Source organism: Homalodisca vitripennis, chromosome 5 (assembly GCF_021130785.1).
Source record: "Homalodisca vitripennis isolate AUS2020 chromosome 5, UT_GWSS_2.1, whole genome shotgun sequence".
NCBI classification, from domain to species: Eukaryota; Metazoa; Arthropoda; class Insecta; order Hemiptera; family Cicadellidae; genus Homalodisca; species Homalodisca vitripennis.
The window spans coordinates 85375596-85389336 of NC_060211.1; the positions used below are offsets into that span (position 1 = coordinate 85375596).

At 31.4% G+C, this 13741-nt stretch overlaps 2 protein-coding genes across 2 annotated transcripts in view; one reads left to right on the top strand and one right to left on the bottom strand.

Moving 5' to 3' along the window:
* Positions 1–13741, top strand: part of LOC124362458 (disks large 1 tumor suppressor protein-like) — a 713149-nt gene that overhangs the window by 412315 nt on the left and 287093 nt on the right. The window lies entirely within an intron of this gene.
* LOC124363981 (titin-like) overlaps positions 1–13741 on the bottom strand; it is a 122527-nt gene that overhangs the window by 35556 nt on the left and 73230 nt on the right. The window contains exon 4 of the mRNA XM_046819252.1: positions 7265–7536. Coding sequence (XP_046675208.1) covers positions 7265–7536 — 272 coding nt within the window. The remainder of the gene's footprint in view (positions 1–7264; positions 7537–13741) is intronic.

The window sequence follows — 13741 nt, forward strand, 5'->3', positions numbered from 1 at the left end:
CATAGTGAAAAATAGCTAAATCCGATTTCTATTAAATTATTTTAACTATTACCACTTATACAAATGTAATGGATATATATTATACAATTTTAAATAGATTTAAGGCTGAATTTATGACTACACATTATGAATTATTTACTCAATTTTTATTTGGCGTCCTTTCGCTTGTACTATTCCGACAGTTCGTAAAAAAATATTTTTGTCGCTTGAACTTTAAATACAGGGTATTTATTGCACTTATAGTTTTATGTTTTAATCTTAACGTTTGTCAACAATTTTAAAACATGAGTATATCGTTGACGTATCATTCTTTAATGACATTTTAAAGACTCCAGAAAATAATTGAAGGTTACTAATCTGATTTGTTTCAAAATAATTTTACTTGTAAGTTTAAAGAGCAATGTTTTGAAGGCTTCAAGTCGGACACTAACAATTTAAGCAACAATTGAACTATTTAGACAGAGACGAGGAATACTGTCCGTACAACCACTGCTGATATAATTAAACCCACTTGCAATATTAAATTTAAAATAAACATGGTTAAAATACTTATTATTTCAGTATACATTTTTAAGAGGTTCAAAAATTACAACACACACACACACACACACACACACACACACACACACACACACACACACACACACTCACACACACACACACACACACACACACACACACACACACACACACACACACACACAAGTTTGTTCAAAGTATATTTTCGTTAAATAGATCTTAAGTTTGTTATATGTTATTGTTATTTATTTAAAGTTTATTGTTGTTGATTGGAAATAATGTTTTATATTATTGCTTATGATTCCTAGATGTTTATAAGAATGTTAATTATTGTTACAAAATAGTTAAAAATTGGTTTTGTTTATTTATAAATCTATCAATTTTTTTTTTTTTGATTTATACAGTCTAGGTGGATGGTCTTTTGTTAAAAATATAAAACTAATATAAATGATGTGTGGTGAGTAAATTGAAGTAAAAGTAATAGAAATGGAAGTTTATAGGAGAATTAAATTAGGGAACACTAATTGTAGATCTTGGCATGTATTTGGGTTATTGATAATTTCAGGTGTTCATTATGTCAGATTAGTGCTGTTGATAATATTAAGATTAATTTTTGTTAATGCTGTAATGTAATGAATTCCAAAAGACTGGCTCATACACAGTTTGCAATATTGAACAATAATAATGATTTGTCATCCCGCACGCGCTTGAGCGCATGGGATAATGTAAATGCCCATATATGTAAAACAAAATATTTGTGAATAAAGCATTTTTGAACTTTGAACTTTGAACTTTGAACAACACGAACTCACACACACAAGACACACACACATAACACACACACACACACACACAACACACACACACACACACACAACCAACACACACACACACATAGCCATAGAAAAGCATGTAACCGCAAGATTGTTAAACCATCACATAATTATAGTTACACTATGGCCGTTTATATGGATTTCCAAAAGGCATTTGATGTATTGGACATAGAAAATTTTACTGAAAAAATTCAGGCACTATGGTTTTGGTGGTCTCGCTCTCTCCTGGCTGGAATCCTTCTGCAAAGGTAGGAGGCAAGTGGTAAAAAATAAACAAAGTTTTTGAGTAGTCCTCTAGAAATTATACCACGGCACAAGCTCAGGGAGGGTGTTGGCCCCATTAATGTTTTTAGTTTACATAAATGATCTTTTGGACTTGGAATTGTACTCATCGGTATTTTTGCATATGCTGATGACACTGCATTAGTGTGCTCTGCATATAACAGAGAGGCATTAAAATTCAAAATTGCAAAAGAATCTGGACTAAAATTTCTAATTGGTTATCAAACAATAAAATTTTAATTAACATAGTAAATCTAAATGCTTAATATTTTTTGATCATCACACTTCAATGAATTTTTAAGAAATGAATATAATTTATTTTGTCACAAGCACCAATGGCATATATAGTTTGTTATTGTAGTAATATAGAAGTAGTAGATTGTGTGAAGTATTTAGGTTTGTACATAGATAAATGTCTTAAATGTGGATCACCAATATAAATTTCCTGTCATAAAAAAGCTTAGAAAAGTAAACTATGTTCTTTATCACCTGAGGGATTTTGCATACAGATTATCAATTAAAAAATGTCTATCTTTCCTGGTTTGAGAGCCTACTGAGGTTTGGTATTGTGCACTATGGGGGGACCTTCACAACTTAATTTAAATACCAATAGTTATGAAAAAAAGGAATGCTCTCAGAATAATTTACAATGTAAAGCACATGGATAAAAATGAGCCACTTATTTGTAGAAAATAATATTTTTTAGATTTAGACAGCTTTATCAGTACTCAGTAATCATGCATATTCAAGAAATATCTTGGCCAATTTGAAATTTAGACAAAATTAAATCGCTATACTAGATTCTAGTCAAAACCTGCTTGTTAAAAATAACCTATTTGTTAACAAAAGAACGCAGCAGGCATCAGTTTTGCTATCTGGGACCTCAGATATATAATAGGTTCTTGACGCAAAGTGGCCAAAATATTATATTTTGAAAAGAAGCCAAAAGTAAAGATGAAAGCAATTGAGTTTGTAAGCAAAACTGCCAGATATGCAGCCTAGTTACTGTGTGTCATTGTTGTTTGGTTTTATTTCATGCCTATAGCAAACTGTTAACTCTTTATTCTTGTTTTATTTATTTATTGGCATGTTGATAAATATATAATTTATTTATTTATTTAGCCTGTTTAATATTTTACTAGGGGGTGGGGGGGATTTATTTATTTAGCATATTTATTTATTTAGAGCCTGTTAATATTTACTTATTTAATTGATTTAACCCGTTAATATTTTACTTAATTTAATTTATTTAGCCTGTTAATGTTTACTTATTTATTTATTTAACCCTGTTATATATATATATATATAAATATATATATAATATATATTATAAATATTATATATATAAAAATTTATTTATATTTATTGCATTGTTTGTTTTGATATTTATATTTATAATATTTCTGTTACGTTTAATTCATTTGTTGTTGGCGTTATGTATGATAATTAAAATTTTTTTAAATTTAAAGGACATATGTTGTATGGTCCTGCACTGCAGAAATATTAACAAATAATGCATGTTTAGTTATGTATTTACTTATATTGCATGTTTATAGACCTTTAAATTAATTGAAATTGGATAAATATAAATGGGTATATTTAAGATCAGTAATTACATGGTATAATTTGATATGTACAGCAAGTGGTGTGAAAATGGACTGAAATAGACTGCATTCATCAACTCCACTCCCGCACGCGCTGACTGAAGCGCACTGGGAGTAAAATTGTATTTTTTGTAATATTGTAAAGAATTTTGTTGAATAAAGGAATTTTGAACTTGAACTTGAACACACACACACACACTACACACACACACACGACCACACACACACACAACATCACCACAGATATAGATATATATATATATATATATATATATATATATATATATATATATGTAGAGAGATAGAGATTTTACTAATAACAAATAATTGTTATCCATATTCTGTTATTCATGAACATTTCATTACAAGAAAAATTTTGAAAGAGTGCATCCTTTAAATCTTTAACTTATGCCTCACAGATAACTATAGAATGTGAAAGAAAAACAATACTGGAATAAAAAAGTAAATTTCAATATTATATGCTATAAATTTCTGTGATAAGCGCTACATTTACGCCTTTAGTTAAACGCGTAATAAACCTATATAGTAATTGACTTTCCCGCGATAATCACCATATCTGCTATTTGTTGATTGTTTAATGGGATTCGGTATTGTTTTCGTTTCATAACAAAAGCGGATATTATAGGCGTCGTTCAATGATTTAAATGATTATTAATTAACGAAATGGGGTAAATAAGCAGCATATTCTGTTCATAGTTTTATTTTTAGATTTATTAATTCATTCAGAATAGTTGCAAAGAAAACTGCAATTATTCATCCTATATTTGTATGTATCAGCAAATTCTTCAAGGACACAATACAATGCTTGAGGACCTTATTTTTTCAGTCCGGTTTGCAAAACATGTTCAGTATAAAAATGTAAGTCGGTATTATGTAAAACCACATTATTAATATTAAATTCTAGATTTAATAATAATCTAGATTTTAAAAACATTGGCAAAACATTTTATCCATTTCAAATTAAGTGTTTCAATCCTAACAATGATCAGTGAATGGTGGTACAGCATACTTATCAGAACAACTGTATACAAAAGCTCGCCAAACTTGTTATACAGCTCAAAGCACAGGTGTTTTAAACATTCAGTGTCAAATAATATACTGCGATTGAGATTCGGGTACCAAAAATATAAACAACTCATTGTGCATTTCGGACTTCTAATTGTATATAACTGAACTGATAAACAGAGAACTAAGTTTTCATTCAATCTACAACTAACCTAGTAATTACGACTCCTGAGTCGCTATTCCACACATTCGTATAGTGCGTTCGCGGCGTGTCAAGAGTAATTTGTCAAACCCTATCGTAACATTGTAACGCAAACAATAAATTACACAAATAACAAATTTAAAATCTGTATATATATGGGCATTGCCATAGAGATGCGATTTGTACTCTCAGCTATCCACAGATGTATTAAATAATTATCATTTGTTTGACCCGTTTTCAACGATAAAACTTACGTTATATTCGTTCCACATTATAATGAAAATCACAATAAAAGTTACAAAAAGGAATAGCTTTACTCCTAAAAATATTAAAAAGTAAAAATGTCCTCCTCTTTTACTTTCTTAATTAAAATATTACTATTGACGATGGTCGTTTGAAATGTTAAAAGTATTTAGGACATTGTTGTATATTACAAAAAAGTCAAAACTTTGGCTCGAAAAAAGTTTTACGTCGAAGTAATTCAAGTATACACTTGAGATTCACACCAGTCTGAAGAAGCAAAACCAAAACCTATAATTATTGTAACAATCTAAGAAATCTCAACTAATAAAAGTCACACACTATGATCAAAATATTAATACTGAAGGCCTCTGTCCCTACCTCTCTCATACCAAACGTGGCCAAGGATATTATTGTTTCAGGTGTGCTGCATAAACGTATTGATATTGACTTTGTTCTGTTTCTGGTGTGCACATTACGTGTTTCTTCTTACGCCTGTGTTGTGCAGTCTCGTGGTTTTTCTTCTTAAGACTAGTAAAAATGTTACTTGCATTTTAATTCGGATTTGCTACGTTGGTGATAATAATGATACTGACATTTTGGCTTCTTGTTTTAACATAATGTTGAATTTTGTTGGCATCTGAAGAACAGGATGAATTCTAATCTTTAAAACGTACTATTTAAGTTTTTATGAATAACGATAGTAAATATTGTTATACTTTAAGATGTCGTCTTAGTCGTTAGATCTTACAAGACAATTTGATTTAAAAATCAAACTAGAATTGGAACATAGGATACATTAACCTTGTCAGATCTTGTGTAAAACCTTGACACGGAATATATTAAACTAGTAAATAAAACAAACATAAAACGAGCTATAACTAATTGAACCACCCACTGGTCACATTTCCGATTGACTAATTAAATAATGGAGTTGGCACGGATTGAAATTTGGTATTTATGAGCGCCACACATTATGAATGTATCCCGGTCTCGTAATTATTGGACACGATTAACATTGCACTGAATATTTGTACAGTAATATATGAAAATTATTGTTACTTGTTAGTCTATAATTGGATCCCTTACCATTTACTGTACAGCATGTTTACAGACGGGCTAGTGTCGAGTTTAAGTTTCATTTTCTGAAAAACATTTTCGTAATAAAATTTGATAGGAGTACGCCACAACACATGTCGAAAAGCAAGCTTCTCTGAGGTTCAATGGAAAATGTCTATTACTAATTTCGTTATTGTCAGATGGAACAACAGACAATTAAACGAAATGAAAGTTTTTCAACCACGAAAAAAAAGAGAAATTGCGTCATCCTAATAAGGCTTGAAGCTCAGCTAAATAATATGGTTTGACACGCACCATTTTAGCATTCATGTCTGTGTATAAATGAAGTTTTTTGCAACATTTAAAGACTACATATAAATTCTCTCATGACATATCTTACCACATGACACTTTCATATCATCGCTTAAATAATAAATGTTTACACATCTAGTAGCTATAAAATGATGTAGTACGTGTTAAATAGTTAGGTCATATGTGTTTTTAAGTCACATTCTTCAATCTCTTATTGAGTTTGAAGTGACAAACGTATCTACTCCCGTTATCATCTCGCCAACAATAGGTTACCAATAGGGCCAAAGTAAAATATTCGCTATATTAGCTCAGCCAAAATATATATATATATATATATATATATATATATATATATATATATATACGCAAAAATAAATATCATACTAACTCTCAAATAAAAGCATAAAAGCAACAAATATATTATCAAAGTTTTAATTAAAACAGCATATAGCATCACTCAGTAAAAAATATCGTGTTCCCAATCAACTTTATGTATTCTGATTGGATGAATTTTATTTTACCATTCTGTGGATTGATTGTATGACAATACCGGCCAATCACAGGATGCGTTAGTCTGTTAGATTATAATTGTGAGTGGGGGAGGGTAGAGGTGGCATAGGATGGCGAGAAGCCGAATGTCCATGGAAACGGGAGAACATACGGGATCTATTTTCACGTAGAGGAGAATACACGTCCAAGTAAGTAAGTTGTTCGAGAAAGATTATAAGATTGTTTTATTAAACGCTGGTTTTGACTTGACAGATTGCCTGCTGTAAATATTGCTGCTCTGTTTAAAAAGCGTTTTGGATGTTGTCTTACATATAGTTTTATTAGCTAAAAACGAAAGATATTTGGTAGATTTATTCTTTTCTTTAACGGCTGCGTAACACATGACATAGTAGTTATTGTTAAATTTTAATTTTAATCCATCTTCTAGAAACGAAATTTACAGGAATGTAGTATTTTAACAATTAACGACAGTAAAACACATACGGGATTGGGTTTCTTTTATTATGTAAGTTATAAGGTCAAAAATAGCTTCTAATATATTAACTATTTTAATAACTAATCAAATAAGCTTGGAACTATAGTCTGGAAAATTTCGTGAGATACTCGTGATGATGGACAGGAACGTGGACAGGCACAATGATATGGTAAGGCACCGGCTTTTCTACTGTATAAGGCACCTTCTTCTCCACATACACAGGGTAAGGCTTGGGCACAGGCACGGGTTTCTCCACAGGCACTCCACCTTGTACGACACCTTCTTTAAAGTGTACGGGACGTGCTTGATTACAGGCACCTGGACGGGGTAAGGTTTGTCCACAGGCACTTTGACAGGATATGGCATGTGCTTCTTCGCTGTGTAAGGCACTTTCTTCTCTACATCGACAGGGTACGGCTTGGATACATGTACGGGGTACGGCTTGTCAATTGGCACCTTCACGGGGTAAGGCACCTTCTTCTCCACTGTGACGGGGTACGGCACTGGTAACTTCTTGGTCAACGTGATGGTCTTGACGTGTTCATGATGGTGTTGTTTATGTCCTCCAAAGTCGTGGTCCCCGAAACCAAATCCAAAGTCGTAATGGTCTGCCCCGACCAGCACCACCAGACACACTACAGCTACCAGGCTGGTCATGTTGGTTCTGTGCCTGAATGTGTGACTGGTGGAGACTTTATACCATCTTCGTCATGGTCATTTTAATCCATAAAATGTATTAATTAGATTAGTGTAGAATATCATGAAATCTCTTGTATAATGCTTTAGTTAATACCACACGAGTAAAATAAAAGCATAATATACTAAAAAATGTTAACGCATCATAAACTTTTATTTTAAAATTAGTTAAAACAACCCTCATGGAAATTAACTAACTTCTATTACCAACTTAATTTTTTTAGTGTAAAAAGATTCACATGGCTACGTGCATGTGGCTATGTGAGTGAGATTGAGAATTGACGAAACGAGTAATATGATAAATACTCTAACATGAAGACGCTGCTCATTTAGAAATCCAACCATAGTTTTTAATATGCATACAGGAATGATAACTGCACAAAAATACAGATAAGTTAAAATTAAAAGGTTACATCCCTTCTAAAAGTGAAGCCAACAGTGCCGCATTTATTAAAATTGTTTCCCGGTTCGGAGGACGTGAAAGTGACAACCGTAATGAGAAACTGTAAGGATATAAGGATTTGCATATTTCAGTTCAACCTTCATCTTTATTTTTAAACTGTTTTAAAGTTTGCAATGTCCCTTCGGTGTTTTAATGTTAACACTGTTTCCCGTATATAGATCCATACATATTACTTAAGTTAAAATAGGCCTATACATTAGTTTAACAAAATTATTTTCATCACCAGTGTATTAGGGTTAATCCTGAGACTATAATACATAGGTACCGGTATACCGAATTTCAATGATAAATGATCAGTTCAAATATTTTTAACTTTAAACGTGTCAACGAAAAAGGTTTTATGGTCATCATAAAACATATGTTAGGTTTTAATGGTATTACACATTAAACTCTTACTGAATCACAAAAGAATTTAAAACCAGTTGGTTATTTATTCATTTACATAACTGGTATTAAAGTAATAAATACGTAAACCACATGAAACCAAAACCAATATAAGACCATAGACATGGAATAACCATGCTATTGACCATAGACCTATATAGCGAGTATTACTGCAGTTGAAGCCATGTTCTTCAATGCTCCTGTTTCAAATAACTTATGATCCAGCCTAGTTAGAATAAAGATAACGTTTTGAATCTCTGTCAAAGACACCAATGGCACGATCAAAAGGTAAATAACAAATATTTTATATTTTAAATATTAGTAAGTCAAACATTTATATAAGTATTTAAACATGACATGAAGTCAGCTAATATTTTTTTGCAGTTGAGTTAAAAAAACGGTGGAATTTTTCAGATAGTTCAACTGTCTCAGTCATATTTTTTTAATATTTAGCTGCCGTAGTTTGGTCAATATTTTAGGTTGGATGAGAGAGTTTTAGCTCGCGATTCGGGTGCTTCTCGATATGCTGGAATGCTACAGTTCTCTTGAGAACCTCAGATATCGGTCTTTGATGAATCGTTATTATTAGTTACAATCAAAGTAACACATTATCTCATACGCGTATTTATAATATAACTAGACACATTATGCATAGATCAAGAAATTTTTGTGTTTATGGAAAATCAACTAGGCTATCTAATCAGGTCATTCTTATTTAACTTTAATTTTTAAAATCATGTGTGTGAAATCAAATTGTTTTTTTTTTTATTAAACAATTACATTAAGAGAGGTCACTAAATCCATACTTAACGTTTTCACAATATATTTCCAATGTATTTTGAATTCATACGAAAAAGCCAACGATCTGATATTTTTCTTTTTGATAAAAGTTTTGTTTGGATATTTTTATTAGGTTTAAAATATCTGTATTTTTTCTTCAGTAAAAAAATAATATTTTTCATAACCACACGAGTACAAACCTTGTTTGCTGTACTTAGCTCCAATTAGCTCCAATGCTCCTGGAATTCAAAAAAATCTAATTTTTTAAGAAATATTAAACATAACAAACCAATATGGTTAAATGCGTTAATTATTATTTCTTCAGTGTGTCTAAATGAAATAGGTCATCAATAAGGGTTTTGAAAGAAAATGTTCTAATCATATGCATTTTTGGCAATTGGTAATATTACTACATCTTAATTTTTAAGGATCAAAATATACGTTTCAATTTAAAAATTAAAATCTGAATTTGTCTGATTACTTCGCATACTTTACAAGTGGTCTAAAATACCTTGTAGGCTATACTCAATCGAGTAGCCTACTTTATTGTGTTATTTGTAAAGATTCACAGAACAAATATATTTAACTTAAACAATACTAGGATGTAGGTAATATAGTATCATAGTCATATTTTTGGCTCATATGTAATTAAAATACAGTTTTAAACAAATCCATTCATAATCTTACTGTGCACATTACATGGTATGTAACTTCTTATATTATTCCTCTGTTTACAAAACCGTACGCAACGCATGAAGGCACGATTCGATTAAACGAGTAAATGCAATAAACTATAACATTCTAAGTACACTTCAGAGTGCGATCAGTTAGCAGTGTCTGTGGTCCGTGAAGTACGCACATAGACAGTACGTGATATAAGAGTGAGAGATGTACACCTGCTGAGAGCGAAGTAGGGCGTTCTGACGACACTGAATGACTCAAGTTCGGCCGCTGCCATCTTGTCTTAGGTGCAACATTTTCTTGATTTCACGTTGCGTTTACCTACGCTACAGCTATTGGTTTTATTTAGTCTATGGTTAAATACTTTATAAACAGATTACTTTATTGAGAACAAGTTGTCTCGCTTAATATCTATGAGCCCGAACACTGCTGATAAAATACTTATAAAAGTGTAAATGTATAGTTTAATATTGGGGTTATTATTCTGTTTATATTATACGTATTTAATCCTATTATCAAATAGTCTAATATGAAGTCGTTACTCCGTAAATTTGAAAACAATAATAACACGAAATTACTTTTGAAATGTTGTCAAGATGCAAAATGTTATCAATCCATCTTCCAATGATCACCAGCACAAGTAAAAACTGTAATCTTTTGACAACAGGTCTTTCTATTACTTGTAAATTACACATAAAGTGAGTAAATGTAATAAGAAGATGATTGGAGGTTGGCATTTTTAAGTAAATGAAGAACATAATCTTGAAAGTTCAACCAGTGAAATGTTGTATGTATTTTTTTCTATAAATTTACTTAATAACGATTAATGTTTTCTTTTCAGTGTGAAATCCATTCAATCAAGGAATGCCAGAACAACCGTTGAGCAGAAAAGCTTTGTTCAGTTGAAACATTCCTCAACGAAACAAACATGGCGTAAACGTAGAGTGATTTGTGGATTGTTTGAGAATATATCTCGTGCAATGTGCGGATACTAATACGTTTAGTTGGATCATATCAAGTAGAATATTACAATTTACAGAGCCATTGTAAATTTTAGGAAATGAAATATGGGTTAAATATTATATTTAGCTCTAACCTTCGTGCTAAACTTGGACTGCGACTTTTGTATGTTTTATGTCATGAAATTTTAATTTATCACATAGATTGAACAAAATTTTAAGCAACCAAGGATAATGTAACAGAATTTTTTATGCCTTCACCACAGTATAGTAGTATTATTATCTCTAATCCAGACCTGAACATTAAATTGGGAATCTCTATATATTAAAGGCAAATCCCTCACTCACTAATTATCACTAATTCTCCAACTTCCCGATATTTCACAAAGTCAAAATTTAGGCACATGTTTGCCTCATGACTGAAACAGAAAGACTTAAGCATTTTCACAAAGATCCGACATCCGTAGGGGTTAAAATAACTTTGGAACCCATAAAAGAACCAAAGTTAGTTATCAACGTCTTGATGTCCTAGAAAGTGGAAATTTGACACACACTTGTCTTGTAGTTTCATAAATATTAACCCACATATAGAAGAACTACGATTTTATTTTTATTTTTCTACCTCCCGATGACTTATAACAATAAAATTGTAAATGGATATGCCTTATGCTCTCAAAAGACAAATAAAGAATGTGTAATGCATTTTAACAACTCGTAGGTTTGTGAGGTTCGTAACCCTTTGAAGAAATATATTTTTGTTTTCAAACATTCCTATATTTTTCATGTCTCAATAGTAAAAGAAAAGATTTTTTCATGCAGTGTAACCACTCAGAGAGGTTGAATATGGTTACAGCCCATAGTTATTACATTTTTTTCTGCTTTCCAATTACATAGAAACATGAAATATTACACACATATGTCTCATCGCTTATAATGATATACAAAAGCATTTTCATTAACATCAACCATCTGTAGGGGCTTAAATTTAATTACAGTGTACTGAAAGTTAATTACAATGGTCGATAGTAGACACTTTTTTTATTGCAGTATTCTTCTCAGACCGAATATGTATATTTTCTTTTGGTTGTAGAGGCAAATACTATTACGACGTGAAATATAACTGATTTAAGCCATAAGTGGCATTTTTGTTTAGCTTTAGAAAGTTTTAGTAATAAACACTGAATATATATATATATATATATATATATAGAGAGAGAGAGAGAGAGAGAGAGAGAGAGAGAGAATGTTGTTGAAAAATTTCTTTCTTTTATTTGGACTTATTAAACAGTTTTTATAAGAAAGCTTCTTTTATTTATAGACAACATCAAGGTCAATGTTGGTAATGGCTGAGCAATAACGAAAACTTAGATTGCTCTTATGGGGTAATCATAATGACAAGAATTGTAAACAAATTGAGTATACATTTGCATACAAACTAAGCTAAGACTGTTACGCACAAAGTGGTGCGATGTACGAGTTACTTACGATGTACAGTTAGTTAGTACATTCAAATTAACGAAAGGGAGAATATTTCAAATCAGTTTTCATGCACTTATTATCATTTGCAAGGATGGTATTTACTGAAAACAATTTAGTTTTTAACCTTATAATATTTCTTGGACATATAATCACAAGTGTGTTAAATGAATCAAAGAAAGTCGTATAAGTAATAATGGTAGAAGATGTTTTCCACCCAAATATTCGTTGCTCCAAAGTTAGCAGCCTGCTTGTCGGAGGGCTCAGCGCTAAGTATCCTACTTGTAGTTGGAAAGACCTTCTCCTTAGCAACTTACCAACTCTACATAGCAGGTTGGAACCACGCCAACATGTCTCGGAATGTTCCCCATTTAAATTGCAGATTGCGTACAGTCAAACGTGCAATATTTTCAGGGAATAGTGAATAATGTCTTGTTACGTTAATGAGAAGTTTGGCATAAACAAATATCTACTGTAAAAATGTTATATTTTGCGGAACACGTTTAGGTACTTTAAACATGATATGCTTAACCCTAATATTTACAGCTTAAAACATAGTTACTGCACTTAAAATACTGAAGGGAAGTTGTCTGACGTAACATTACACCATGACTGAACATTATAAGACATTAATTTAAGTGAAACCCTTTTTCATACTTGTTATAACACGTACGAAACCTACAACTTTATAATGCATTCAAGCAAACCTTAAATTTATTAAAACAAAATAAATTAGTCAATACCTATAAAAACTATAATGTATGAAACCGATATTTTTTACTTTACTTACGGCGACTTTACAGCTATTCTGGCCGTTTGTCGCAGTCAATACGCCATTGTCTCTTGCATTAGCCATGCATCCTCTTCAATGTTTCTTCTTTGCATGGCTTTCTCTATTCCATCTTTCCACATTAACCTAGGTTGTATGGAAAGGATACTCTTTCCCTATTCCTTGTTGGTCTCCAATTCCATACTTTCCAAGGGATCCTATCTTCATTCATTCTTCTCATGTGACCATACCAATTGTAACTGTTTTCTCTCTATATTGTCCGTAATGATGATTGAACATTCATTATCTCTCTTATTGTCACGTTTGGAACTCTATCTTCTAATGTCAGTCTACAAGCACCTTCTCCAATAACTATTTTCTACTGTCTCTATTCTTTTCTTCAACTTTTGAGTTATTGTCCATACTTCTGCACCATACGTTACTGTACTTTCGATGATTGATTCATAAATC